This window comes from Lampetra planeri, chromosome 10 (genome assembly GCF_965212315.1).
Source record: "Lampetra planeri chromosome 10, kcLamPlan1.2.h2, whole genome shotgun sequence".
NCBI classification, from domain to species: domain Eukaryota; kingdom Metazoa; phylum Chordata; class Hyperoartia; order Petromyzontiformes; family Petromyzontidae; genus Lampetra; species Lampetra planeri.
Genome location: NC_136116.1, coordinates 10,801,841 through 10,828,662, shown reverse-complemented (window position 1 = coordinate 10,828,662; position 26,822 = coordinate 10,801,841). Strand labels below are relative to the sequence as shown.

Here is a 26,822-nt window from a genome sequence, read left to right as displayed (position 1 = left end):
CTTGCCACAAGTCGAGTGTGCCTGGAGGTTAAAGGTGCCCAGACAGGCATGCTCTGTGGCACGCTTGTCCCCGCGTATCTCACGGTCTCTCGTCCAGGCTGTGCCTGTCTGTCTTCATATCTGAAATAATCATTAACGTTGTTGTGTAAAAAAAAAATAAGAAAAATAGAAAAGCAGACAATATGTCTACTTGTTATATATCTGTATCTCCACGTAAGTAAATACATCTTTCTTACACAATCCATCAGCCCAACGAGCTGCTGGGAATACGTGCATCGTTTGGGCAGCATTGATTCAGTACAGGCAACTCTGGACAAGCAGACTTTGAAACCGGGCCAAGTAGACACAACAGGAGGCATTTTCTGCTCGCCGATTTTGGCTTCATATCTTTTCTTGCAGTGTCTTACTTTTCTCTCCTAATTGTTGAGCCGATTCTCTTGCTAATTAGTAATTTATTCTTTAAATCGTTGACAACTTCTTTGTGTCGTCCCCTTCTTAATGTGGGGTCTATTCCAGGAACTCGTTCATCTGAAGGAGATGTCCCGATATCCAGACGTAGAGTTATTAGATTCAATGAACATTTTTTCGGTTAACGCAAAATATAAACAGTAGGATTCCTATTGTTGTGTTGACTTTGGCAGAAGGTGTTCCTCTTGGATCTTACTATCCATGTTTATCTGAACAAAATAACTTATATCAGCTGTCAGTTTGCCACGAAAGTGCTCTTTGATGCACGTATACGTGTGTCTATGTTACACATCATAGCATGATGTACTTGCATACACACACACGTATACTGTAAACGTCAAAAGTTGCCTCCGCTTGTGAGAGGTAAGTGCACTGACCACATTAAGGACCGCTCATACGTCAAGCAGGATATTTAATCTCAAACAGACATCTTAAAAAAAACATTTTCAAAGGCGCGATCAAGATTTGCGTTTTTTAAAATGGAGCTACACTGTTAGATTACACTTTTAGAAATTGCATCCAGCTTGCATTTCGGTACTTTTCATGCACACTCCTCGGTGCATAGGAAATTTTGGAATTTCTGGTGAAATAAAAAACACATTCACATCCACAAGCCCCCCACTCAGCACTCTGGCTTACAAATACGTTCTGACCATTACTGATTGTGTTTGTCTAAGACAACCCACAATAAACGTGGCCTGATCTTGTTAAGTCTTAGAAAGTAAGCAGGATGGTACATGGTTAGTACTTGGACACGTGACCACCAGGGCGTTCCAGGTGTTGCAGGTGTGTGACTGCAAGGTGTGGACGAGATACGGCAGTGTGGAGTATAATCCTCTCGCGTGCATTGTGGGTTTTCTCTAGGTACCCTGGTTTTCTCCCACATGCCAAAACCACGAATAAATGGGATTGGTGAAGCATCCCAATGTGACTCAAGTGAGGCTTTGCTGAGCAAATAATTGACAATCACTTAGCATTGTTGAATGGAAATGTAGGACTTATTATCTAAGACGAGATTTAATTATGATAGCGTGTACTATTGCTAATCGATATTTGGTGACACAGCAATTGACACTCCATCGTCTTATTTAAAAAATTACATTTAATTTATATCGGTAATAAATGGTAATATTAGTGTTAAAATTGTGTATATGCCCAGGAGAGGTCTGCTACATTTTTAACCAACGTCGGCGCATTTTTCCAATCTGGAAGCGGCTGAGATGGAACATGTGAAAACAGACGACGTTCGAACATTATTAATAATAACAAATATGTGTTGTACATTTCGTATTTACGCCATCCTTATAGGGCACTACGGCGCTATGTTCCACGGATGTAGTCTGCAGGAGTTTAACAGTGTGTGTGGGGGGAGGGGGCACGTTGCTATGTGTAATCCCAATTGGGTAACTTTTTCTGAATTGGCCACAGTTGGGACCCTGACGCCAGCAAGCAATTGGCCTACGCTCGCGATTGACGTCAGAGGATCATCTTTAACGTCCACTCCGAAGCAGTCGGCTGTGTATTTTGTGGTGAATAAACACACGGCAATGACCAGAGACACGACTGCAGCATGGGAGCACACAAGCACCGAGCTACTGCAGCCGGTCTCGTGTCGCATCGTTAACAACTCACCACTAATTATTAATCATCGCAGCACCGAGGTGCCCTGTGAGCAAGTGTACCGTTTCGTGCTGGAAATGAACGAAAAATAAATTTTAATCACCATCACGTAAACCTTGGCTCCGCCTCTGCAATAAATTTGGCTACATTCCAACTCTGAGAATTAATATATGGCTTTCACTTTCATGCAACGAACATTACTCTAATATGCAAAGTTGGTGGGAAAGTGCTTCGCTCTACGTAGAGGACCAGAGACCAATTTAAGAGATGTTAAGGTAGCTCTGTGATACTCGCTTCTACGGACTGTTCTCTTAACACAATGAGTTCCATTGCTCTTTGAGAGATCTGAATGGATTATTCATCTCGCGACGTGTTGCCAATAGCACAATCGGGATACAAGTGGTAGCAACACTTTACAGCAAAAAGTAAAAAAAACATGGAACTGTTGCATTACTGGACATGCAGCTTACTCTCATTGACCGTTAACTGTTCTCATTGCGTAGGTAGCCTCCAAACAGTGCTCCATTGTTCACGGGGTCAGCTGTGGGTCTCCTTCAAGTTCCCAATGCTTTACGTGGCTCCTACTGTGTCCTCTTAGGTCACAATTCATGGGGTTTTACAATTCCCGGCTCTACAAACCGATTTGAATCAATAATTTCTCAAGGCGTGCTGCAAGAATGGCACAGGCTGTTGTTAGTCTTACATGCTGAACCAACAAACACAATTGTGATCCAGATTTGACACGACATCCCTCTTTTTGTGCGCTGTGTTTTTTTTGCATATTTCGCGCGCCTGGTTCCACCAATTATGCAAATGCAGGCATGCAGTACAATAGTTGATGTGCACGCACATTCTAAACAAATACAATGCAAGTGAAGTAGCTCCTGCTTTGTTTATTATACCCAACCAATGAAAAATATTAGATTGTGAACGTTCTAAAAGTATATATGACAAAGGGGTAGAAGTTTGCTTATAGATAGAGACTGGTTCTCTGCTCTGAAGAAAGTCAATTGCCAGATATGTTGCCTATTAAATACTTGTTCTTTTCAGAGCAGTGTCATTAATCCATGAAATATTTTTGACACCCATGCCTGTAAAGTAAATTTCCCAAACAATACTCTTTAAAAAAACTAAACTATATTTATTTGTATAAACTTCTATCCTCGTGAGCGTATAAGGTGTTAGTGTGGCAGGTTTCTTTCCTGGCATCAATCTTGTTTTGAGACCTTTAAAAAAATCCTGATTGATAGCACGGATGGCATCATGGAGCCGAGCCGTGGAAGTGGTCTTCCTCAAGGACTGCGACTCAGAAGCAGCGCTGTACAAAGCCTCCGAGCACGACGCCTTGATGCCCACCAGAACATCACAAGAGCACACTCACAGTCTCGAAGCGGCACTCCACCGAGGCCCCCACAACATGAGGCCTTTTGTGGACTTTGTCACAACCAAGCTTGTGCTTCTTGGGTGGCTTATATCTCTCCTCTCGACTGCCTACCGCCACTGAACCCCCCACTCCCCCACCAGCCTTCGCCACATGTGTCCCACCGCTCTTCCGACCTCCCTCACCGCCCACCCCCCCAGCAATGTGCACGGTCGGGCACCCACGTGCCGAGCAGCCACCGTGACGCAAAAAAAAAGTCGAAAATAAAAAAAAGATTTCCAAACTTGTCACAAAGTATTTAAATTGTCATCGATATTCTTGTGGTATGTTTTTTGTTGTTTTTTAAATATCGCTGTACAGTATTGTTATTTTTTAAAACACTCTACTGTATATGGTTTGACCACCAGCGTGTGTATTTCTATCGTTATTTTAAGTAATTTTCACGTGTTATCGCTGCTGATAACGCCACTGGCTTGCACAGATGTGGTGCCGCAAATTAGACGGTAATGGCCAGGTGTTTATGGCAGCAACAACAACAACAAAAACTGCTGGGAATTGTTGGGGCCACACAGCCCAATAACACCGCGAGGCACCAGCTATCGGGGAGAAACTATCAAGGTGATTCTGTGTGTGATTTTACTCGCATTTGGACAATGGTCCTTAGAGTCCGGTGGTCATAGGACAACATTGGTTTCAACCAATTCACTAAAATAACACAAACATCGTTGGGCAATGTCTATGGGGAACTTTTTAAACAACGCGATAGGCGCCTAAAAATACCTCGCTCTAAACATATCACCCTTAGCGTGTAAAAATAAAACTTTTTTTTGTTGGTAACCCCTATGTTTAACATTGCTTCTCCGTTACACAATGCAGCTTCACTTACAATAGAAGACCCGCAGAAGGTGTTGAAGTTTCTCTTTTGCATCTTGTGTTCCCCTCCCTATCCCCTTGGATTCGGTAAAGGCTGTGTATTGCAAAACCTACGTGCTTTTTTTTGGTTATCGGTGCAAGCACGTATATGGTGCTGTGCGTGTCTCTGCTTATAAATTGAACACGCTGCAACTCTGCAAAATTCAAGAGGTGTCTGCGCCAATTACGATCCTCCTCCTGTGCGCGCGCGCCCGCCCCCCCCACATCTCAACTCTCGCATGGATTTTTTTTTTATGGAAAAGTCCGACTGCGTGCAGTGTTTACTATAAAAATATCTGTCTGAAAACTGATGAATCGCATGCACGCCGCCCCCGTCGCCCCCGCAGCCCCTGCGTGTCTCTTCGGGCAGTTGTTAGTGTACGCCGCGGGGTAGATGGCTATAGCTTGGACAGCGAAGCCCTCTCTCCAGCCAAGGGGTCATTGTTCTTCGGTTGAAGTCCACATTACCCCGCCTCCCTGCACCCCCCCCCTCACTCCTGGCCCGACCTATTCGCCTGCTACAACCAACCAACTGTGAGCCCCCCCCACCACCACTCTCACAACACCCCAGTAAAGCGAGTCTTGGAGAGCGTGGTTTTCATTAGATTGCGGCATTCATGCTCCCTTTGTCTTTAATTTGCCCGCATATGTTGAACATTTGGTGACATCACTTTGTCTTGGCTACCCTAACATTCTTCAGCACTGTAGTATTGCAATATTTATGCAACGCAACTTGATTTATGAAAGCATCTTAATTTCACCGAAACAAGGTACTGTGAAAATATGGGAAACTTATCTATGCAGAGAGTTCTATAATATATATATTTATATATGAAAGCACAAGATGGGTAGTAGAATTCTACTACCCAGAGCAATAATTAAGACGACCTTATGGTCGAAGTGTATTCATAAGTTGCTTCAAACACACTCATGACAATACCGCTGGAAACCAGCACTCCATGCAGTTCTTGTAGTAATCGGATAGAAGTGTGTAAGGAGAATATTCACAGAGAGACGGGCGTATTTACTGCATGTTCGTAAGCACAGATTCGTATGCATTGTATCGTTCAGATGTGCACAGTCTGGTTAGGTGGTGCGGGGGTAAAAGCCTGCAGGTGAATATGGGAATACTGTTAGCTCAGCACTTCAGCACTACCAGGGTTGATAATAAAACAAAGAGTGACACTTTGTGGAGACTTAGCAGTGATTGCTCGATATATAAACTCACCCCCGCCATAGACGTGTGGAAATCCCAGCAATATCTCAGTAGGGTGGTCCTCGATTTACGAAAAGAATTGGTTCCTGAGGCCCATTCGTAAGTCTAACAGGTCGTAAATCGGAACACAGTAATCTACTGTGTATATTTAAATGTGCACACGCACAGACGCACATGCACTCACTCCCAGCACGAGGCTGAGTCATTACAAAATAGTGTGGCGGTTCAATTTGCAAGTGAGAGGTTCGCGTTTCAAGTCGATGTTAAAAAATAAAACTTTCATGCAAGCTGGTCCGTAAATGCTCGTTACTCGGGTGTTCGTAAGTCGAGGACTGGCTAAACTTGCAAAATGGGATATTAAGCACTGCCCTATGCCGGTTAGAATGGGGTACCACTTTGAGCTGTTTGACAAGTGAATAACTGCACGCCGATTATGTGTCAATGTGCGTGTGTCCGGAATTACCAAAGTATGTACGCCCTGAAGGAAATTACGTGAGCACTGATGCCCCTTGCACAGTAACCCTGGCCCCTGGCTTAGCCAAACGTGGCACAAAGCATTTATGGCTTCACCCATGTAATAAAGCCCCCCCCCCCTAGCCTCCTCCTTATCCGTCTCTGTTTATAATCTGCGTACTCACGCAAAGCTTACATGCTACACTACACTCAAGTGCTGTTCTTACAACAAGCTAGAGCGGCATTGAATGAATGGGGTCCCAAATGTTGCGTTGATTGCACACTGCGCTCACACACTTTCGATCGGCTTTAATTTGAATAAAAGACCCTGCCGCCTCGTTTTTTTAGCCAGCGTTCATCACACGCACGCCGTCTCCTCGCCCTTTAATTACAAGCTAGAATTCCGCAGATTCCTTGCCAGCAGTCAGATTTCACGCTGCGCGTTTCGGTTGTTTTGTGGTGCGGCGCGCTAGCGTGCGTGCACTATTTATAACGACCGTTACAGCCCAGACGATGCTGTCAAAACATTTAGCCGCCCAAAAAAGTTTTGACAAAATGTGGCTTTAGGCAGCTTTAAATAAGCAAGTTTTATTTTTACATCGGAGGTTTATTTATTGTGCGAAGCCACAGGTGCGAATGTTCCAACCGGTGGGGACAGATCTGGCCCACAGTTATGTCTGTCCCATTGCCAATGCTCATCCATAATTACTGGGCTGGACTCACAGTGAGGACGCCTCGTCTGAGCTCAGAGGGCTGTTAAACTGGAACGCGGTTACAGCGATTACAAATCCCACCGTCACCTTCTCAATTACATGGCGAATAGTGAATTTAACTCAAGCTTTTGCAAATTTTGATTTAATACATCCCTCACCTGTCACGCTTACTCGGTTGCACGTTTTGAAAAAAATTGCATTTGTAATTTGTATGGAAACCAGAGTTCGTATAAGTCACAATGAGATGCAATACTGTATGCAGTGAAACAGGCGGCACTGTTAAACAAATAATGTTCACTGTGTATGTTTTCACAGTTGTGCTGTAACGCAGCAGTGTAGCGGTCAGCGCGCTGCTCTGCGAACCCGGCCACCCGAGTTCGATTCCGGCTCACGGCCACCACCAGTGACGATTATCTGAACCGGTTCTGGGCCTCCTCTAGGTCGACTCAGCCTCAAATGAGTACCTGGTGCAATGTGTAAACATCGCTACTGGGGAGACAAAGGCGGCCGGGCGTGGTGTTGGCAACCCACCCCTTCGTGTGCCGTGCCGGCCTTCATAGGTGCTCGCTAACAGCGCTTGCCCCAACAGTCTGTTAAGGCTATACTGGGGGACCTTTGCCTTTGCTGTAAAGCTCTCCGTGCTGGGCGTCAGATGTCGGACATCGTGCCGAATAGCGTTGTGGCACAATCCGAAAGAGACACATCAGAGAGATAGCTCATTTTTACAATCACGTGGTTTATTTGTCAGCAAGCGAGAGCCCATTGAGACCTCGAGCCCTGTTTAGACAAGGCAGACCTGCTGGTCAACATGCACAACAACAGGAAACAAATTGAAGGGCGTACGTTCGAACAGCTTTTCTAAATATTTAGTGAGCAGAGGGCTAAAGATATGCAGACCTAGTCATATTTCATAACGCGCTTTACCTATACCCTTCCATATCATCAATTGAGTTGTTCCATTATATTATTGACGTCGAAGGGGATTCGGAATTGGCCAAGTGAGATAACTGAAACTTTCTGTCAAATACTTTTGTTGTACGTCCGCCGCACCTCCGATTATCACGGTTGGCTACGTACGGCGTGAAAGAAGTTCAACATACAGTACACGAATACTCAGGCTATTCTCAAAACCCTTTAATTGCCCATTGTAGTTTTAGCAGCATCAGCAACAATAAACGCTAATGAGGTGAGCGAAAAACTTGGCTTTTTAAACAAACAAGCAGACAGATGGAACCATCACAGCAAAGTTACTGCATCAATTAAGTAAATTGGCTGTGACGGTTCCACCTGAAGACGGAAGCTTGTGTTGCCTCCGAAACGTTGTGATTTAATTTATTTTATTTTTTACCTACGTGACTTTACCGAATAAACCAAAGAGTATGAATCCTTGCAGTCACGAAAACTTCAAATCTAGAAGCAGACAGATTAATTCTTTTTTTTTTGTTAAACATGAAAGTGAAAGGTAAACATGTACGTCTTACCAATTGTGGGCTAAGTCACTCTACACACGAGGAGTCTAATACACAGTGCTGGAGTTCACATTGCGTGGGGAAAATGCTCCTTCAAGCACGACTCTTCATGAGCTTGGAACGATGAATTAAAAGCAAACGATTTTGATCATTGCCCGCAGGCCCCTATGGACACTATGTCGTTAATATTTACTGATCTCTGTTTGTGTTTTCTACCGCTGTAAATTTAAACGATGTCCAATGTAAGAGTTTATATGATGCGGTATTTGACGTTGATATATTGTGTTGAATTGTGTTGTACATTGATTTATTGTGTTTTTAATTTCCTGGTTTTCTTTCTTCATCTATGTTCCTGCTTTGATCTTTGGTTTTGTAGCGCAGGTCTCCCTCGAATGGCCTCTCGCCCGATTTAAAATGAAACGTGTTTTTCTGTCTTGATTAATCAAAATGCAATAAAGTTCCGTGTGCAACGATGCACGTTAAGGAAGAATGTCTTTGCAAAAAAACAGATTGCTATCATTGGCTGATAAACTGTTATATATAAACCACAGACTCCGGGCTGAAATGACAACAATTAAATCTACACGCGCGGCGGCTTTTCAAAGCGCATTTATTCGCTCCGTTAAAACAAAGCATTGACGAAGCGCGCGATTAAATAGCGTGACAAAGCCCGAGACTCGCGTCAAATGTAACACGCGTGAATTGACAACTGCGAACATGGCTCATTACCGCGCGAAATCTGTCAACGTGAGCACCATTCACGAACAACCATTTCAACAACAACAACAACAAAAACCCAACGAGGAGGTCACAACTCCGCAGTGATGAAGGTCGCATGGTTCTCGGGCAGTGTGGGGAGAATAGAGGACGTCACCGCCCGTGCTCCCTACGTCTCGAACAGCCAGCCGCCTGCCCCGTGTCTGTCAGCTGTCCCCGTGAAAGGGCCGTGACAGGTAGCAGGAGGACGCTAACATGTAAACAACAAAGTTTGCACACAACGCTGTAACGCAACCCCCACCCCGCTCCCCGTATCCCCCTACCACCACCACCATCCCCGACTTCTTTGTGCGCCCGTCTTCCCGTGTGCAGGCCGAGGAAGCTCCAGCATTTCGTCGGACTTTAGTTCCAGCACAGACTTCACGCCCACCCGCAAGAGCAGAGGTAGGGGTGCTTGAGGGGCGGGGGTACACGTGGAGGGATGTGGGGGGTAGAGATGTGGGGGGGCGGGGGGGACAGGCAGGGGAGGATGTGTTATGGAGATGTTGTTCAAAGCAGCAAGAATAGAGAAAATGCATGGTCTCTTTTTTGGTTTGATGGCGTCTTGTTTGAGCGTGGGGGGTGGGGGGCGGGACAGGCGGAGGAGGATGTGTTATGGGGATGTTGCTCAAAGCAGCGAGAATAGAGAAAATGCATGGTTTATTTTTTATGTGATGGCGTCTTGTTTGAGCGTGGGGGTGGGGGGGGGACAGGCGGAGGAAGATGCGTTATGGGGATGTTGCTCAAAGCAGCGAGAATAGAGAAAATGCATGGTCTCTTTTTTTATTTGATGGCGTTTTGTTTGAGCGTACATTTTCAAGACGCATCCATTTGCTACTCTTGCATAGCAGTGCAACGTCCCGCGCTAGAGAATTGGCCGGCAGAAGTCGACATCACGGAAATTATTCTCGGGTCTCTTAAACTTGACCGCCCTGCGACGGAGCAATGTAATGTTCGTGACAAGTCGTGACAGTCAAGATTTTTCATTCTCAACGCTGGAACTTTGCCAAATTAAATTCAGAAGCAAACTTAAGATGACGGGTTTCTTTTTCTCTCCCATAACACCATTTGTGACAGGGAGCTAAGACCGTCAACTCACTGCACTTTAATCGCAGCCACCTGCCTGGATTCGAACCCAGAATCTCAGCGGTGCCAACTCTTACCTCTGAGCCACCCCGTAATCTGTATTCTACTACAAGTATTAATGTAATAACACCGTATATGTTTCCTGTATTCTAGCCACCTCACACTATATGATTGTATGCAATGTCGTGAAGTTGAGGTCGGTGTGATACAGCGAGGGAAATAATTTCCTTTAACATATACCATCCTCTTCAAGTTCGGGAAAGACCACCATCATGTGCTAGGGATTGATGTGATATTCCAGAAGAACACATCACTTTGTTTTGCCTCGGAAGGTACACCTGAGTTTTCACTCAGAGCCACATATTTGTGTCATCCGTGTACTGGACATCTCATTAAGCTGTGCAAGCTCTGTCCATTAACACTTCAGTGCTGGAAGCATCGCAGTCGTCATCAGCCGTGATGGATCCACTGCTGGATGAAGGCCTTACTAAGCTGTTGCCGACAGGGGAGGCATTCAATGTTGTAAGCATGAGGGTAGTTTTTGTTTAACTTTATAGTGTGATAAAACCATTATAAGAGACGTTTTATTGCCACAGGTGCGTTTCAGATGCATGAAATGAAAAAAATATCCGTAAAAAATAGTAGACCCAGTTGAAACCCGGCTTTTAAAAACAAATAGAACTACCAAGTGAATCCTCAAACCTTCCACCTCCCATGAGCCTCCACACAGCAGAACTTGGGCCCTCAAGGAGGAGAGAAGGCAGCTGGCACGGAAAATGAAAATGCGCACATTCGATGTTTTTCACATTCAGATTGTGACAGTCCAAGTGCGCAGAGCTTGGTCCGTCCCCCTGTTCAACGTTACTGTTTGCAGAAGGCAGCGAACAAAAAATGTTTCAGAAATTTATGATATTTTTGGGTTACAAGTACACGATCCTGATGTTTCTTATAGCTCACTGTGGAATTAAAGTAAACGGTGTAATGCACTTCACTGACTGTGTTCATTTTATTTTGCTGATTTCACAGAAATATGCATAAATCGGAGCGGGGGGGGGGGCGGGGGGTGGATGGGGGTGTGGGGGAATACCTGGAATTGAATGTTGGAGTGATGAGTTTAATTCTCAAGTCTGCTGTTAGACAGTCCCCGTTTTACGACCGCATCTAATATTCTTGCCCATAAAAAACAAAGCGAGTGCACCCGACATTGCCATCAACAGGTTTCCGCTCGCGCAACAAGGGAAGTGAAGGTGCAAAGGGACGCATCGACTCCGGGTTTTCGAACGTAATTAGTGGGCGCTGACTCAACCACTCCCCTGGCGATTGAAGGAATGTGTCACAATTCAAATTAATAATAAATTACATGTGTTTTTTTATGCTGAATGGTAGCACCGCTACTGACCGCAGGAGTGATTTTAGCTTATTATATACAACATATACGTACACAATTAGTTGCTAAAAGTTGTAACGATATGTAAAGCACGGCAAAAAAAAATGATGCGCTCGATGACGACGACGATAATGATGTTGCATGTATCACGAGCTTGAGAATAAAAATTATGCACCGCAAAGGAATCCAATGAAACGATGCAATGTTCCACCCATAGTGGTTAGGGAGAGTTACGGAACGGATGGGGTATTGGGTGGAAGGAGGGAGGCCTAGGTTCGAGTTGGTGAGGACACTGGGAGGAGCGATGGGAGAGGGGGTAGGGTGACTTTTAGGAAAGTCAATAGAAGGACCAGCAGCAGCATCCCGGGTCTGTTTAGTAAAAAACACTCTCGTGGCCCAGTGGGGCCACGATCACCTTTGACCCCTGAGAGAGTTTATGGAGTCAGGAGACCCGGGTCTCCTTGAGTAACTGTGGTTGAATGTGGTCGGGTGTTTCTTTGTATTCGACCTCGCGGCGAGTGAGAGTTGTTTGTGTTTGCTGTGTGCGGGGGTTCGGCGAGAGTGGAATAAAGGTTAAAACTCAATCTGCTCTTCGTTTAGGAGGGATAAATTCGCGCGCATATGATTCAACGCGCGTGTACATTACTGCTTAATGTGGAAAGAGTTGTGGTCAAGAGGTTTGAAATTTAAATAATGTTATACTCCCCTTGGTCAATACACTCTTAGATGAAGGCCTCTTGCACTTCGTGTCGGTCGTGGTGGTTTGTTTGACCATATTTCACCACGCTTGTCAATGCGGATTGGTGAAGAGGGAGCCCAGGAAAAGTTGAGATGTCACTCTTCACTGATGTGAGCCCTGACTCAGGTACTGACTTCATTGTGAAGTAACCGATCCACTGCGCCACGACTCCACCCCTGTTATCTGAACAAAAAACAATGGTCGTGGACACGGAGGGTTTTTATTTATTATTACATCATAGATCTTGACTTCGTGACTGCAGGAATTCATATTCTGTGGGTCTTTCGGTAAAGCCACGTAGATAGAACAAATCATTGTGATATTTTTTTTATCTTACGTGGCTTTACCGAAAGAACCAAAAAATAGACATCATATATAGCAATAACAATTAAACAGGTTTCTGATTAAATGTAGCAAATGGGGTTGACTTAACGTTTTGAAACTTTCCCTCTAACATATACAGTTCATTGTATTGACGGGTAATACAATAACATGTACAGACACTATTATGAATGCAAATATTTATAATTATATATTACCATTGGATTTTAAGACGCTTACTCTAAATGATAGATACAGGGATATTAAGATCATGTCTCCTCAATGCTGCGTAGGTATTGGAAGTTGTGCTGTGTAGCTCTCCTATGTATTTTCAGGTTGTACCGCACGTTCATCGACATGATGTACTTGCTGGGAGCTTCAGTTCTGACGAAGCTCCAAGCACGTGCAGCGAAACGTCGGACATCATGTCCGGCAAAGTGCAGTACAACCTAAAGACACATTGGAGAACTCAGTCTCCTTATTTGTGTTGTGGTGCCATGAACATACATTTGGAATTTAAATACACACAGATCGTCGCATCCCCCAGCCTCGTGAGTTAACTAACTAACTATTTAAACGACCTGGCCACAAATGATAGCTCAAGGAAGTGGAAATGTATAGGAGCCAAATAATCTTAATGCATGCTTCTAAATGTGGAGGGAAAAATCGGAGAACTTGGAAAACAATCCACGCGACCATGGGAAGAACATGCAAACTCCAAATATACAGGCGTCAGGTTAGGATCAAACCCACGACCTCCTGTATACCAGGCGAGGTAGTTAACATCTCGCCACCGTGGCGCCCCCAGCCATTATAGTCAGTGGCCGTAGCTCAGCTGATTCTCTTGGGACACTGTCGGTGATAGATGGGGAATGCCTGGGCACTGGGAGGCTGTGCTTGTGAATGAACGCTTGTAAAGTGGCGTGGCCTCTCTGCTGGGCATTGCGTGTTTGCGGATGCCCCTGAAGCCATGTGGGCAGCAGAAGGGAAACCTTCCCCAACAGGGCCCCTAATGTGAAACACGCCGATGTGATAATGACAGCAATGATAATCATTACGCCTGGACATATCTCTGCCAATGATCAAGAGGCTCATTGCAGTGGTTTAACGGTAATAAATGTTGACCTTTGAGTTGTGCGGTGCATGCAGTGATTGCAGAGCTAAATTATAGCCCTGTAATTGATTTCTCATGGGTTAGGGAAAGTGTGTTGCAGGTATGACTTTGAACTGCGATGGTGTCGCCTAAAAATACTGTTGAGGACGTTAAAAGGACACCGACCACCTCAAGTGTTCTTGCCTCGTTGTGGCCTCAAGAGCTGTTTTTTTTTATGTGTCAAGAGGGCAATGGTTAAATTTCGATTTAAAGCTTTCGTGACTGCAGGGATTCATCTTCTTGGTTCTTTCGCTAAAGTCACGTAGAAGGGAAGTAATAAAATAATAAAAATAAAACATAATAAAATAATTCTCACGACGTTTCGGCCACAATGCAAGCAGTCGTCCTCAGGTGAAGATCAGGTCTGTCGGGGAGACAGCGTCTGGGGAGACAGCGTCTGAAGACTTATTTTATTATGTTTAATTTTTATTATTTTATTATTTCCCTTCTACGTGACTTTACCGAAAGAACCAAGAAGAGGGCGATGGTTCGCATTCGATGGAGGGAGCTTGAGGGGCGTGACCCTGCCCTTTGGCAGAGAACTCAGGAATCATGGAACCTGGTATGAATGTGGTTATGGATTCAGTACAGTATGCAGATAATTCGGAGGCTTGAGGCCACCCATGCTCATTGGAGTACACGCTATTTGGAATTTTTACAAGCAAAAAAAAAGAATTTCCTTCAACTTGTTTTAGTTTCGTTTGAGCAAAAGAAGCGGCCGCTTGGCAGATTTCACTTCTGGTAAATGTTTACAGTAATGCACATTACCGTTTCCTCCGTCACTGCTGAGGCAAATGAAAATGCTGGGAAATTGGAAGAATTACTTGCAATTTTTCCAGTCAAACGTTGGAACGGTGAGACCAGGGCAGGGTCGGTCCCCCCCACACCCCAATGTTAAAAGTCCACAATTCTCCAAAGAAAACATAGCTTCCAAAAGGATAGCACATTCATTTGATATTGATCCAAACGGCACATTTCCACTGAGATTAAAGTTTAAACCGTACCGGGAACAAATCTGAGTGGCTTGAACTCGTAGGATAAGTGTACTGTACCCTGAGGCCACCCAACCAGATGTAATTTACATAATTTGTGAAATTGTGGTCTTTGAGATATTCAAAGAGATGTTGAAATGTCAAAGCCTGCCAAGTAACTTAATATACCTCGGAGTGCACATGGATAATTATTTTGAAAATTATGCACGTTTTCTTCTGCAAATACATACATTCAAATGCACGAGTGTGAGATGAACACAAATAGGCAATTTTCACAAGGAATAAAACAAAAAACAAGCAAGTTTGGTTTTGATTTAACATGTGGATGCTCTGTTTAATCGTCTATATATATTTGTAAAGAAAAAAAAATCCGCACTGCATTACAAGCATTCCATACTCTCTGTAGTCATGGAAAATGCCCCGCGGTCTAAGGTTTCAAATATAAATAAATACCAGTTATATATATAAAAAACTAGACCTCTGAAATAAATGTGCATTGAATTTATTGGAATTCTGTCCAAATCTTCCATTCGCCTTGGAGAGTCCCGTGACACGCAGTCCGTTCTGGACAGCGAGATCACGGCATTACGACTTGCTCAGACTTGTCGACTCTCTTGCTCGGACAGTTCCGTCCGTAGCTCGGTGCCCCTGTGCAAGTCGTAGCGACAAAAAAACCAAAGAGCGAGAGAGAGAGAGACAAAACGTTACGGTAGCGGCCCCACTCTGCCCACAGAAGCCACCTTTGCTGGGAAGGGCACTGCCTAGTGGCGGTCTCGCTACCGTGGGTATATGCAGCTGTCGCGCACACCGACTCCCACAGCTTTCCGTCGTAAAAAGCGGACGCGCGGGGTGGGGGGGCTCGGGGTTGATCTTATCGGCAGGCAAAAGCCCTCGCCGTGCACGTATACTCATGGGAACGTTTATTTTTTAACATCCGCAAAACAACACTAAAAGCTATCCTACCCAACCACCCTGCAGGGTCGCAGGCTCTCCGCTGTAATCCATACATCAGCTGCAGCCATCACTCTGGGACGAAGGCCTTTTTTTGTCCCCCCCCCCCCCGTGGGGTTGAGTGGCCAACCTCAAAATGCACGAGTGGGGTGACCCCCCCCCCCCCCGTAACTTCTGGGAACACGCTTGATATTTCGCGAGCGGACACCTGCGGTAACTGCAGAGGGTTTTGTCCCCGAATAACTGGGCCGCCAACAACAATGCGCTCCGCTTGCGAGGAAGCCCCCCCCCTCCTCCTCCCCATCGCTCCGCATCACATTCACCGAAGGTGCCTTATTTGTGGGCAGCCTAGCGTGGCCGCTCCCGCTCCGAGCCCCGGGACTCCGGGGCCCGGCCCGCGGTGGGCAAAGAAAATAAGTCACCACATCCAATGAGCAGGGAGGCTTTTCATTCCTCGGCAACAGCTGACTCGGCGGGGTAGGTGTTTATACTTAGAGTGTAGTTAAATAAACGCAGAACGCCAGAGCAAATGAATGAGTGTTTGTCCTGCATCGTGTAACGCACGCTGCCGCTCTTATAATGCTTACATGTCCCTTGCCTTAGCATTGAGCCGCACTCTATTAATTTGTTTCTTGGCTGGGACCGCTTCCCCGTTGTTATTTTTTGCATGTTTAGTAAAAACGCTCATGCTAGGACGGTCAGGCGTTGAAAAGTTGACAACTCAGAGAGAGCACTAACATCTGCTGTACGTAGGGCGGATCTGAGTCCTTACATCAAGTGGGGAGGTGTTAACTACCTCCCCTGGTATACGAGAGGTCGTGGATTCCATGCCGACAGTGACACCTGTATATTTGAAGTTTGCATGTTCTCACCTTGGTCACGTTGATTTTTCTCTGGGTCCCCTAGTTTTTCCCTCCGCGGTTAGAAATGTGGGTTTCGAGTATTTAGCTGCTATAAATTTCCACGTGATAAGCCACTTCGTTGAGCTCTCATTTCTGGCCAGGTCACTTCTGAGAAAAGAGCTATACAACTCAGTGGGCCTTACCTAGTACAAAAAAAGTTACATTTATAAGCCTCACTTGACGGCTAAGTTCCCACCTTTCTGTTATCAACCACCACACTTCTCTGGTCCGACACTGAACCTTGCTGAGAATTTGCTGCCGCAAATTTGTATCTGCTTGTTCCAGTAGTCTGTTGTCAATCACTGATATAAACGCAGGAAGATACGTTTATAACGTGCAGCGCAGAAATAATTATTTAAATGCGTTCACCGGGAAATAATATATATCTTTGCTTTCTTTGTAGGAATAATTGTCAGCCCTTTATCAATCCACTGCTGGATGAAGTCCTCCATGCCATGTCAGTCTTGGGGATTGTTTGACCACACTTTACCTCACTGGTCCATGGCTTTGGTGAAGGATGTGGGGCACCTCTGATATAATTTCCCACTGATGTTAGCCGTGGCCAGGAATCAAACTCAGGAATCGAGTTTCATAGCACAGTATCCTCGCGACTGCACCACCGCTCCACCGACATTTCTTTTCATCAACTCCAAATTAAGAGAAACAATTACGAGAGTGCCAAGCTTACTGTCCTGTGATAAACCGCCCACATCATTACGGCACAACTCAAACGCGCCATGATTCATACCCTGCCGTAAATACCGGCGCAGGTTATAAGACACTCTTTGCTGTGGATCTAGCAATGCCCAGGACCCTGCTCTGGCCCCTGGAGAATGCCTTAAAGCCAAGGAGCAGAAAAAGCATGCCGACAAGTCAAGGTGGAATGAGATAGTGTGTACATACATACGTCTTAGCGTTATTGAGTTAATGTCCCCGTGTTAATCGCGCGCATTTTGTTCAATGAGAATTCGGGTTTTTGATAGATTGGAGTATTAAACAAAATTTAGTATTTGAGGTTCACGGACCCACTGTGCTCTAGACTTCACATAAAGCAGATTTGCCCAACTGACGCCAAGATAAGCCGCAGCGCCTTTTGGCAGTGTCTGGTGCACTTATTCTGGTGAGGCATACATTGCTAATCTCACTTACGTTTCTGCTCCCCCTCGGGAACGTAACATATGCTATTGGTCTCAGAATATATATACATACACGTGTGCAGCATGCATGATTTATATTGGCCGCAAAAAGTAATTTATTATATTGTCAGAAATTACACATTACATAAATTTATACAAAGACTACAAATCTCACTCTTAAGCCTGTGGAATATAAGGAATAGTGCCGTTAGCGAGCGTCTATTATAAAACTGCCAGAGTAAAAAAAGATGAGGCGGCAAGGTCAATACCACGTCCTGATGCCTTTGTCTCCACGTTGGTGATATGGACCACGCCGAAGCTGGAACTTATATTAGGCAGAGTTGACCTAGGGGTGGCTCGGGCGATGCACAGAACACTTTTTTATTTTTAAATCCTCCGTCTTAGGTATGTCTGAAACAATATATATGTGGCCTCATGTATATGTGTATATGATGAACTTCTTTCGCACGGTACGTAGTCAACCGTGCTAATCCCTCTCCCATTTGTAGCCTCATGCCCCTGGGCCCGGCCAGGCCATGAGCCCCAGTGATGCTCTTCCGTCCGCACACTCCATAGGTGCGCCGCTGGTCTGAAGCTGAATTGATCAAAAAAAGTAACAAGTTTCAAAACCAAGCACGAACATCTTAGACCATGTGAATGTTCTTCTTCGCGACTGCACAAACAACCATTTCTCTCTTGCTGCCGACAACAAGCAACAGATTGATGCTCGCAAGAAGACTCGAGCCCGAGGCTTTAGAAGCGTCTAACGCGTTGAGTTATTGCCGCAGGTAAGAGGGCAAGACGTTAGAATGGGGTAGGCGTTCGTGACTGATGACTTATGGTTTGCGGAGGGAAAAAAAAGCAACAAAACAAGCTAGCCACCACCCCCTCTCTCCGTTCAACAAAAACGCACGCACACACGCGTGCATGCACACGCACACACAAATTACTGTGCGTGAGAATTGTGTAAGCGGTGCTCCCAGCGGGCTTCTGTTAAAGCGCCGTTCCTGCTCTGATTGCCTGCGCGAGGGCATTTCGTTTTTCCTCTCTCTTAATTTACGTGCACGCACATGTGCCTGCACACATGCGTGCATATGCCCGTATATTTTTTACGTACGGTTAGGTCCTCCGTGATCAATTCTAGGCCCCTGGTAGGTAATAATGTTGTCTGGGTCTCTCCTCCACCACTCACCGTCTCATCCCACCCCTCATCAACAATGTCAAAAGGGAGCAACTTTTCCGAGACAGAGATTGCACCCAGCGTCATAATATTTTACTAAGCGCCTGCTTTCATGAACGTTTTATTTGGGACAGAAGCCAGATCGAATTGTTTTCATAAATGAAATATCTATGGGACATTTTGCCAGTATTGAAATGATGAAAACATAAGAATAGGCTTTACTTTTCGCGAATAGTTTTGAGTATATCGGTGCCAAATTTCAGATTTATATCCCTTTTATACATAACGCTGTAATCGTTGGAATGTTTTTAATTCACTCAGTTACGACCCACGATCGGCTATGCCGTTTGTAATCCTGTATGTGTGTTTCTATGTGGCGACTAGAGGCGTAGTGGGTAGCACACTGCACTGAAATTCAGATGACTGGGGTTTCATTCCTGGCCATTTACAGCACAAAGGGAATCGACTGTGGTGCTGGCCACACCACCCAAATGTGTCCTGTGCGGGCCCTTAATAGGTGCTTGCTAACGTGAATTTCTCAATAACTCTACATGGCTGAAAGCAACGTGTGCTGTTTTGTGTGTGAATATGTGCACTTATATGCACTACGAATGTGGCTACCCGAGTTCAATTCCCAACAATAGCTAAGATCAGTGGCAAGTGATATCTGAGCTGGTACTAGACCTCCCCTAAGTTGGCTCAGCCTTTAATGAGTACCGAGTGTGGTAAGCGTGAGCAATGGGGGAGACAAAAGCTGCCGGGCGTGACGCTGCCCACTCCACTTGTTCAGGCGCCGAGCGAGCCTTAATAGGTGCTCGCTAACAGCACTTGCCTCAACAGTCTATAAGGTTGTACGGGGGATCTATTTTTTGTGCGCAGGTGCATGCAATTGTATGCCAGTGCGTGCACCTTTGTGTACTGGAACACACAAGTGCGAGTGTGCACTTGTGTGCATGTGTGCGTGCGCGCGTGTGTTCGCGCTGCAGCTGCGAAGGACCACTTAGCAGTGCGTGCATCTGGGAGGTGGGCGCATCCATTACCCAGTGACCCTGGCTCAATACGTGTCACGTTTCGTGTATTACCAGGGGGCCCCTGTTTGGAAAGCAAATGGATTCAGCCAAAAAAAGAGAATATCCAGAAGTTCATTAAGGGGTGCTCGCGGCAGATCCGGCCAGGGAATTTTCAAAACAATGCATTCATAATCATTGCGTGTGCAAGTACAGACTTGTATCAATCCATTGCTGGATGAGGGCTTCCTCAAGCCGTGCAGGTCGTGGGGGGCTCTTTGACTCTACTTCACCATGCTGGTCAGCACGGTTGGGGAAAGCATAGAAATGGGAGCATAGAGGTACAGTACAACAATAGAGATTTTTTTTTCCCTCTGCACAGCCTAACCACGTAGCCTCCGCAGTCTCTACACAACCTGTTTCGTGCGCGGTGGTCACCCACCTTCAGCACTAACCAGTGCCAAAGCCTGCTTAGCTTCCGAGATCTGACAAGTTGAGCTGCATCGCACGTGTGTTTGTGTCACAGGCAGTGATAGTACAGAGGGAGCAGCTATCCCTAGGAGGCGAAGGTGCCTTCTCTCCGGGCAACCCAGCCCCCTCCTCCTCCCCCCGCCGCCGCCGCACACACACACGCACGTGTAAAACATTCCCTCGGTGAATAAATTGATCACAAGTTTAATAAGGCGCAATGTAACACACGAAAATAAAGTTTCCTATTTGAACGTACGATGTGCACAAGCAATAATAAATAATGTAAACGTTGAAATAATTGCCATGCAAGGTCACTTGGAAAGGATGCTTGCCTTGCCAGATTCAGATACACTTTCCGACCTCACACGGAGGCCAGCACAGAACAGGACCTCATTGTTCACGACCAGGACAGCACAGCTGTACAGACATATATATTTACAAGGTGTTGCTCAACGCTCCTATATAATGGAACTCATTGTTTTTAGAATAATAATAATAATTATAATAATCCGCGTTGGTCAATCCACTGCTGATTATTTAGATTATTTGGCTGCTATATATTTCCACATGACAAGCCAATTCTTTGAGCTATCATTTGTGGCCAGGTCGCTTCTGCAAAAAAAGCTAATAGCTCAATCGGCTTGACCTGGTAAGATTTTAAAAAAAACATAGTTTAGTTTTATTTGTATATATTTTTAAGTGATTTGCTTACCTTTCCTGTATTTTGCCACTCCGATGGTGTTTTTGTATTTGTTGTTTTTAATGTTCTAACCTGCCCCTGCTGGACATCTTTGGAAAAGAGATTTATAGTTCAACGGATTCCTCCAGTTTAAGTAAGTATTCTGATTTTGAAAGAAGGCCTCCTGAAGCTGCAAGCCATCTCTCACGATCCTGCGATGCAATATCTCACCAAAGTTAGAATATATATTTTTGGTAGATTTTAATCATATATTTTTTGTAGATTTTAATCATGTTTTTTTTTTATACATTATTTTTCAATCCACTCCTCACGGCTTCCACACACCTAGTCGGTCGTGGGTTTTTTTTTAAAATTTATTTTAGCAATGCTTCACCGTGCATCACGGCGGAAGTTGGTGAGTGGGTTAAGACCCCAAACGCCGCTGATGTTGACCGTCACTGAGAATCCAACTCAGGCCGTTGACTGCAGGGTGCAGTGTGCTCACCACCGCATCACCACTCTGGCCTCACATTTCTTGTCAAAACGGACTCTCTTTTAGTACAAAGAATCTGGCTCGTAAATTTAATTTGGATACACAAAGAAGCTGGCTCATGAATGAAATTTAATTTGGATATACACGAGCAGTGCCTTTCTCATGCCGAGTACAACACGTGTCATCGTCATGTTTAGCTATGGACTATCTACTGCTGGATGAAAGCCTTTCAACTCCATAACCGTTCCTCGTGTTCCTGTGATGCCACGATCCATCTCACTGCTGTACATGGATCGATCTCATCTCTCCATCCATTGTGAGACGTGTGTACGAGTCTTGTAAGTCATAATAATGACAATTATATACCCAGGAAAGAAACAATGAGTCTCAAGACCCATTGTCAGGAGGGTCGTGCATTGAAAGTACGACAGTGTTTGGCTGACATGGGGGGGGGGGGGAATAACCTCCCCCACGACCAGACGAAATCTCACGCGTGCTTGCAAGACGAGAACACTCGAAGCTCTGCACAGATACATTTAATTTATAGACAGAGCCAATCTTTTGTATCTGTCTGCTGGTATTTTCACATCCATCAGCAGAGATTTACTCCCAAGTGATTTAATGAATTGTCATGATTCAGGGTTGCGATTAGATTCAAGAATACATTACTTTTGTATAATTTCTACCATCCCATTTTTGTTATTTCTAGTCCCCCCCCCCTTAGTTTTTATTGTTCTATTCAGCTACATTAAACAATATAGGTTATTTTGCATGTTATTTGCACGAATCGTAATGGATTCTTACCAGTGCAATGTTATGCACGGATCCAACGCATCTAGTTTAATTGGCACAACGGACATGCCTAATATATACCACTGTCAATGCTATAATCCAATAATTTATTAAGATAGTATATCCCTCAATATGTTCAGCCCACACCTCCGATGAGAACGTTTGGCTACGTACGGTGAGAAAGAAGTTAAGCCAACATATGTCCATCTAAAAAACGAATATCTTTAGGTCGCACGTGGTTAAATAAATGAAATGCTCAACGTCAATCGATCATTAATAAGGTTCCAATGCGAAAACAGTTCAGTAGTACGAGCCACAACGATACAACGGCCATCTCCCATTTACAAACATGTTGCAGCAATAATTTGCCGTTGCTGCAATGACAAATGGGGCAAAGAGATTAAGGATGGAGCGTGTGTGTTCCAGTGTGTAGGAAATGCTCTTCGCTTCTTAAGAATAATGATTCTCCAGATTTTGCAAACGGAATGTGGAAACAATTTCACGGCGCTTACATGCAATGCAGACTTCCTTGATTTTGAGTAAGAACTTCACTTGGTTAGAATATGTAACCTTCCGCCCCCCCCCCCTCTTTATATGGGGCATAAAATTACCCAAAAATTTTTTGGAAGGATGTACGGTAATTACTTTTCGGAAACTCTAAACTTTCTCGTGATCTTTTTTTTATTCTTTCCTTCTTCGTACAAATGCAAATTAAGGAGCGCCGCGTTCGGCCGTGGATTCGTAGCGATGGGAACCTCGCACGATGCTCTCCCCAGCTTTCTGAGACCAGATGTAAAGTCCTGCGTGGGTCTGCGCGTGTGCGTCTCTTATTTTTTGAGACAGACAACAGACAGTTAACCGCTAAACCATATGCAATTGTTGTCCCGCAACGCACTGGAATTCAAGTCGACCGACAGCATAGGCATAAGGAGTTCAGTCCGTATGGTGATATCGAAAGTGTACCCTCAATCTCGAATGTGCCCAGGGTCAGTTAGGCCATTTGTTGCTCACTCATAGTGGACTGCTGCATGAACTTTTGCTTGTAAAACTGAACCATTTGAGCAGGTAAGGCCAACTGGGCTCTGTAGCTCTGTTATAGAAGTGACCCGGCCGCAAATAATATCTCAACGCACCGCAAAATACTCTAAACGACCCAGAGAAAAATCCACGCGACCACGGTGAGAGCACACAAACTGTAAACGCACAATTGTGATGTCGCACACACACACACGAGTGTGGTGTCTTCCCGAATTTTTAGTTTTTATCGAACAAACAATTAAATTCTAGTTAATTTACACACACTGACCCCAAGCATCGTTAGCTGTCAAATTTACATTGCGGCGTGTGTCCTGCGTGTGTCGTTCGATCGTTTTCTCACCTAAACGTAATTTATAGAAGTGATGAACAACTTGGGTAAAACGGCAATGCATTAAAATAACGCACGCATGATGCTTTGGGGAACGGCTGTTCTCCATAGCACGCGATACTCTGAAGAAGAGTCATTGCCTGAAGCGTTGCCGATTATCATATTTGTCTCTTTTTTATTGTTTTTTAAGACGGCCTTGCTTGCGAATGCGTTGAGATCTTTTCTTTGACGTCAAGTAAAAACTCAGGTCACACGCGAATGACCGTCGACTCAAGTGGTGTGGCTGGTCCCGACAACGCTATCCCTTCACAAGAACATCACCGCCTGCCCAAACACACAAATCTGGGATCCATTCGTTCGCAGCGTTAACATGTCCAGGCGAGCGCGAGGTTGTCTCTCCGTCTGCTGCTTCATTTTCCCCGCGATTCCCCGCAGCGATTGCGCGCGCGCGCGTCCCATCCCTCCCCCTCTCGAGGGGCAGCCCCCCCCCTCCTCCTGGAGCGGGCGGGGGGGCTGCGTACCCCCCATTAACAACCCCCACGGAGGGTGGGAGGGGTGGGGGGGGCGCCCTGCGTCCTGTTTATTTGCGGCGGCCCTTCGCCAAATCTCGGTCAGACTCCCCCTCCCCCCCCGGGTGACGTTACAGGCCCCGGGCAGACCGCGCGCGCGCGCTCCAGTCGCCTTCCCGGTGCTCCGAGGGTGCCCCTTGACTCGTCCGTCCGTCCCCTACCCGCCACCAAACACTCCTCGTGTTTGCGTTTAAGCGCCAACCTTCTCACCCCCCCCCGCCCCCATTCCTCGCTGCTCACATTACGCCTGCCGCAACTACACTACAGTTCATTTCCTTGACCGCGCGTGAAGCATGTGGCTTTCCTAATGGTCTAAGCAGAGCTTTCTACCTCTCCCCCTCCCGTTGTTTGTGCGGACGGCTTCGGCTTCCACGCGTCGTCGTCAGCTCACGGCGAAGAGAATCAAAGTTGCGAGCGAGCGAGGCGTTCAGGCAAATATTAAGCTGTGCGCCCGGTGTCGTCCGCGCTGACTTTCTAATCGCAGTGACTTGGAAACGTGTTCAATCGCAGTCGTACACGCCGATCGCAACTACGCTTGCTCCCTTTTGGTTTAAAACAAAACAAAGAAAACGCTCAATTCGCACATTTTATTACGTGAATTAGAGAAGTATTTTTTTGGAACTGTTCTTGAAAGTAGCAACTCTCCAAGTAATGACTCACGCCCTGTATACATCTGCTTGGGAATTGCATTCATCATCCTGTCTCAATACTCTACTTGATGAAATCTCCTCCATGCAGCTTGTCCTGCGTGGCCGTAATCCATTTCACTGCCAGTCGAGGCATCATTCTATCACAGTACTCCTCCCTCCCTCCGGGTTGTGTCTTTATTGAATCAGTGGCATAGCCATCGAAGTGCGCATCGGAGCCCACGGAGCTGTGAGGTGCCCAGGCGCCGGCTACAGAGAGGAGGGAAATCGGCCAGGGGGTTGATGGGCATTTAATTCATTTTGGTACCAGGTACCACATCAAGCACGCAATAGATGTTTGTGCCGTCACAAAATGTAAAGTCACTTCCCCTTAAAGGCTGCGGCCGCTTGAAGTCAACGCTCTCACGCTTGCTTTTGTCTCCAAGTTCGCGTTTCACATCCCCGGGTCTTATGAGTTGCTGTTACGGTGGCGTGTCTCTCCGTATCTCACAGCACAATCGTGATGGTGATGAGCATGATAATGAGTGATGATGATTATTAGAATCATGATTCATGATGATGATGTTGACCATAATTATGGTGATGATTGTGGTGATTAGTCATGATGATGAGGACAAAAATAACTATGAAGAGCCATGATGATATGATGATGAACATGATGACAGATGATTTGTGGTTATGCTGCGTTATTTATATTACACTCCGACATCCTTTCCCATGTGGTGGGTACCCAATAGGCCCTGTTTAACGGTGCCCCTGCAACCACTTAACGTCTTATCCCAATCTGAGCAGCTCTTCCATCCAGTAAAATATATATCCACTATTATCTCAGCGGGAATTCTTGAACCAAAAAAGAAAAATGAGAGACACAAAAAACACAAACTCTTTCCAGGCCAGATGATGGCTGGGCCTGCATGATTGTTTTAAGCATGTTCACTCCAGCTGGCTCGATGCCATTTCGGATTTTGTCCAACACATCTCAGCAACAAAGTAAATTCACATTTCACCTTTCAAACCATTATGAGACTACAATTCAAGTGCCGCAAGCTCGTACGTATTTTTTCCGGGTTTTTGTGTGTGTTTTATGCGTGCGTTATTGTCCATACGGCGTGGTAATGTCTGCATTGTCATTTTTTTCAATGGGCCTTGTGAATGCAATGCAAAGATAAAGCCCACGGACACGCATGTTTTTGTACTCGTGGTGATATTTTTTTCTCTATGCGAGAAAGCTCTTTTTATTAGACGGAGCGCAACAAATCTCGGGAGGAAATCCGTGGAAGCAAGCCCGTGGGCCCCAGATTGTTGCCTTAATGTTTGTGTGAGAGGGGGGTGAATATGTGGGGGGGGGGGAGAGAACGGGAGGCAGGGATCAGTGAGTGGGGGCTCCAGGGTGAAGAATGGTGGGGCAGTGCGAGAGAGAGAGTGGAGAAAGGCCGTCGGGACAGCTCTGGGTGCAGAAATTGCTCTATTTTTCCATTTTCAACTTTTGTACTGCAGCTTAATTCTTAATGTACTGGAATTGCACGTTGATATCCAGGATATATTCTTAAAGCATGCACTTTTTAAATTGTATTTTATTAGGAGTTCATTAATATAATCCTATAATAACGAAATACACTTAGGTACACTGCAATGCACAATAACAGAATACAACGCATTACATCTGCAATACAATGCTACCCAATACAACAATGATATATGAAACACTATTCTTGGAAGTACAGCTGACGGATGTAAACTTTTTTTGTTACAATTTACACAAGCTGCTGACAGACTTATGATAAAAGCCCCAGCAAATGATTGTCCCACACTTAAATTTAAGGAGGAAATTGGCGGTGCGACAGTTCGCTCGATGTACTCTGAACCCAGCGACCTGAGTTCGATTCCCGATCGTGGTTATGATCAACGGTGAGTTACATCAGCAACCACCCTGCACCAACCCACATTGACCAGGGTAGTGAAG

The 26,822-nt window shown here is 45.4% G+C and overlaps 1 protein-coding gene across 1 annotated transcript in view; it reads left to right on the top strand.

Moving 5' to 3' along the window:
- LOC144721018 (uncharacterized) overlaps positions 1 to 26,822 on the top strand; it is a 66,514-nt gene that overhangs the window by 1,904 nt on the left and 37,788 nt on the right. Inside the window, exon 2 of the mRNA XM_078598299.1 lies at positions 9,322 to 9,393. Coding sequence (XP_078454425.1) covers positions 9,322 to 9,393 — 72 coding nt within the window. The remainder of the gene's footprint in view (positions 1 to 9,321; positions 9,394 to 26,822) is intronic.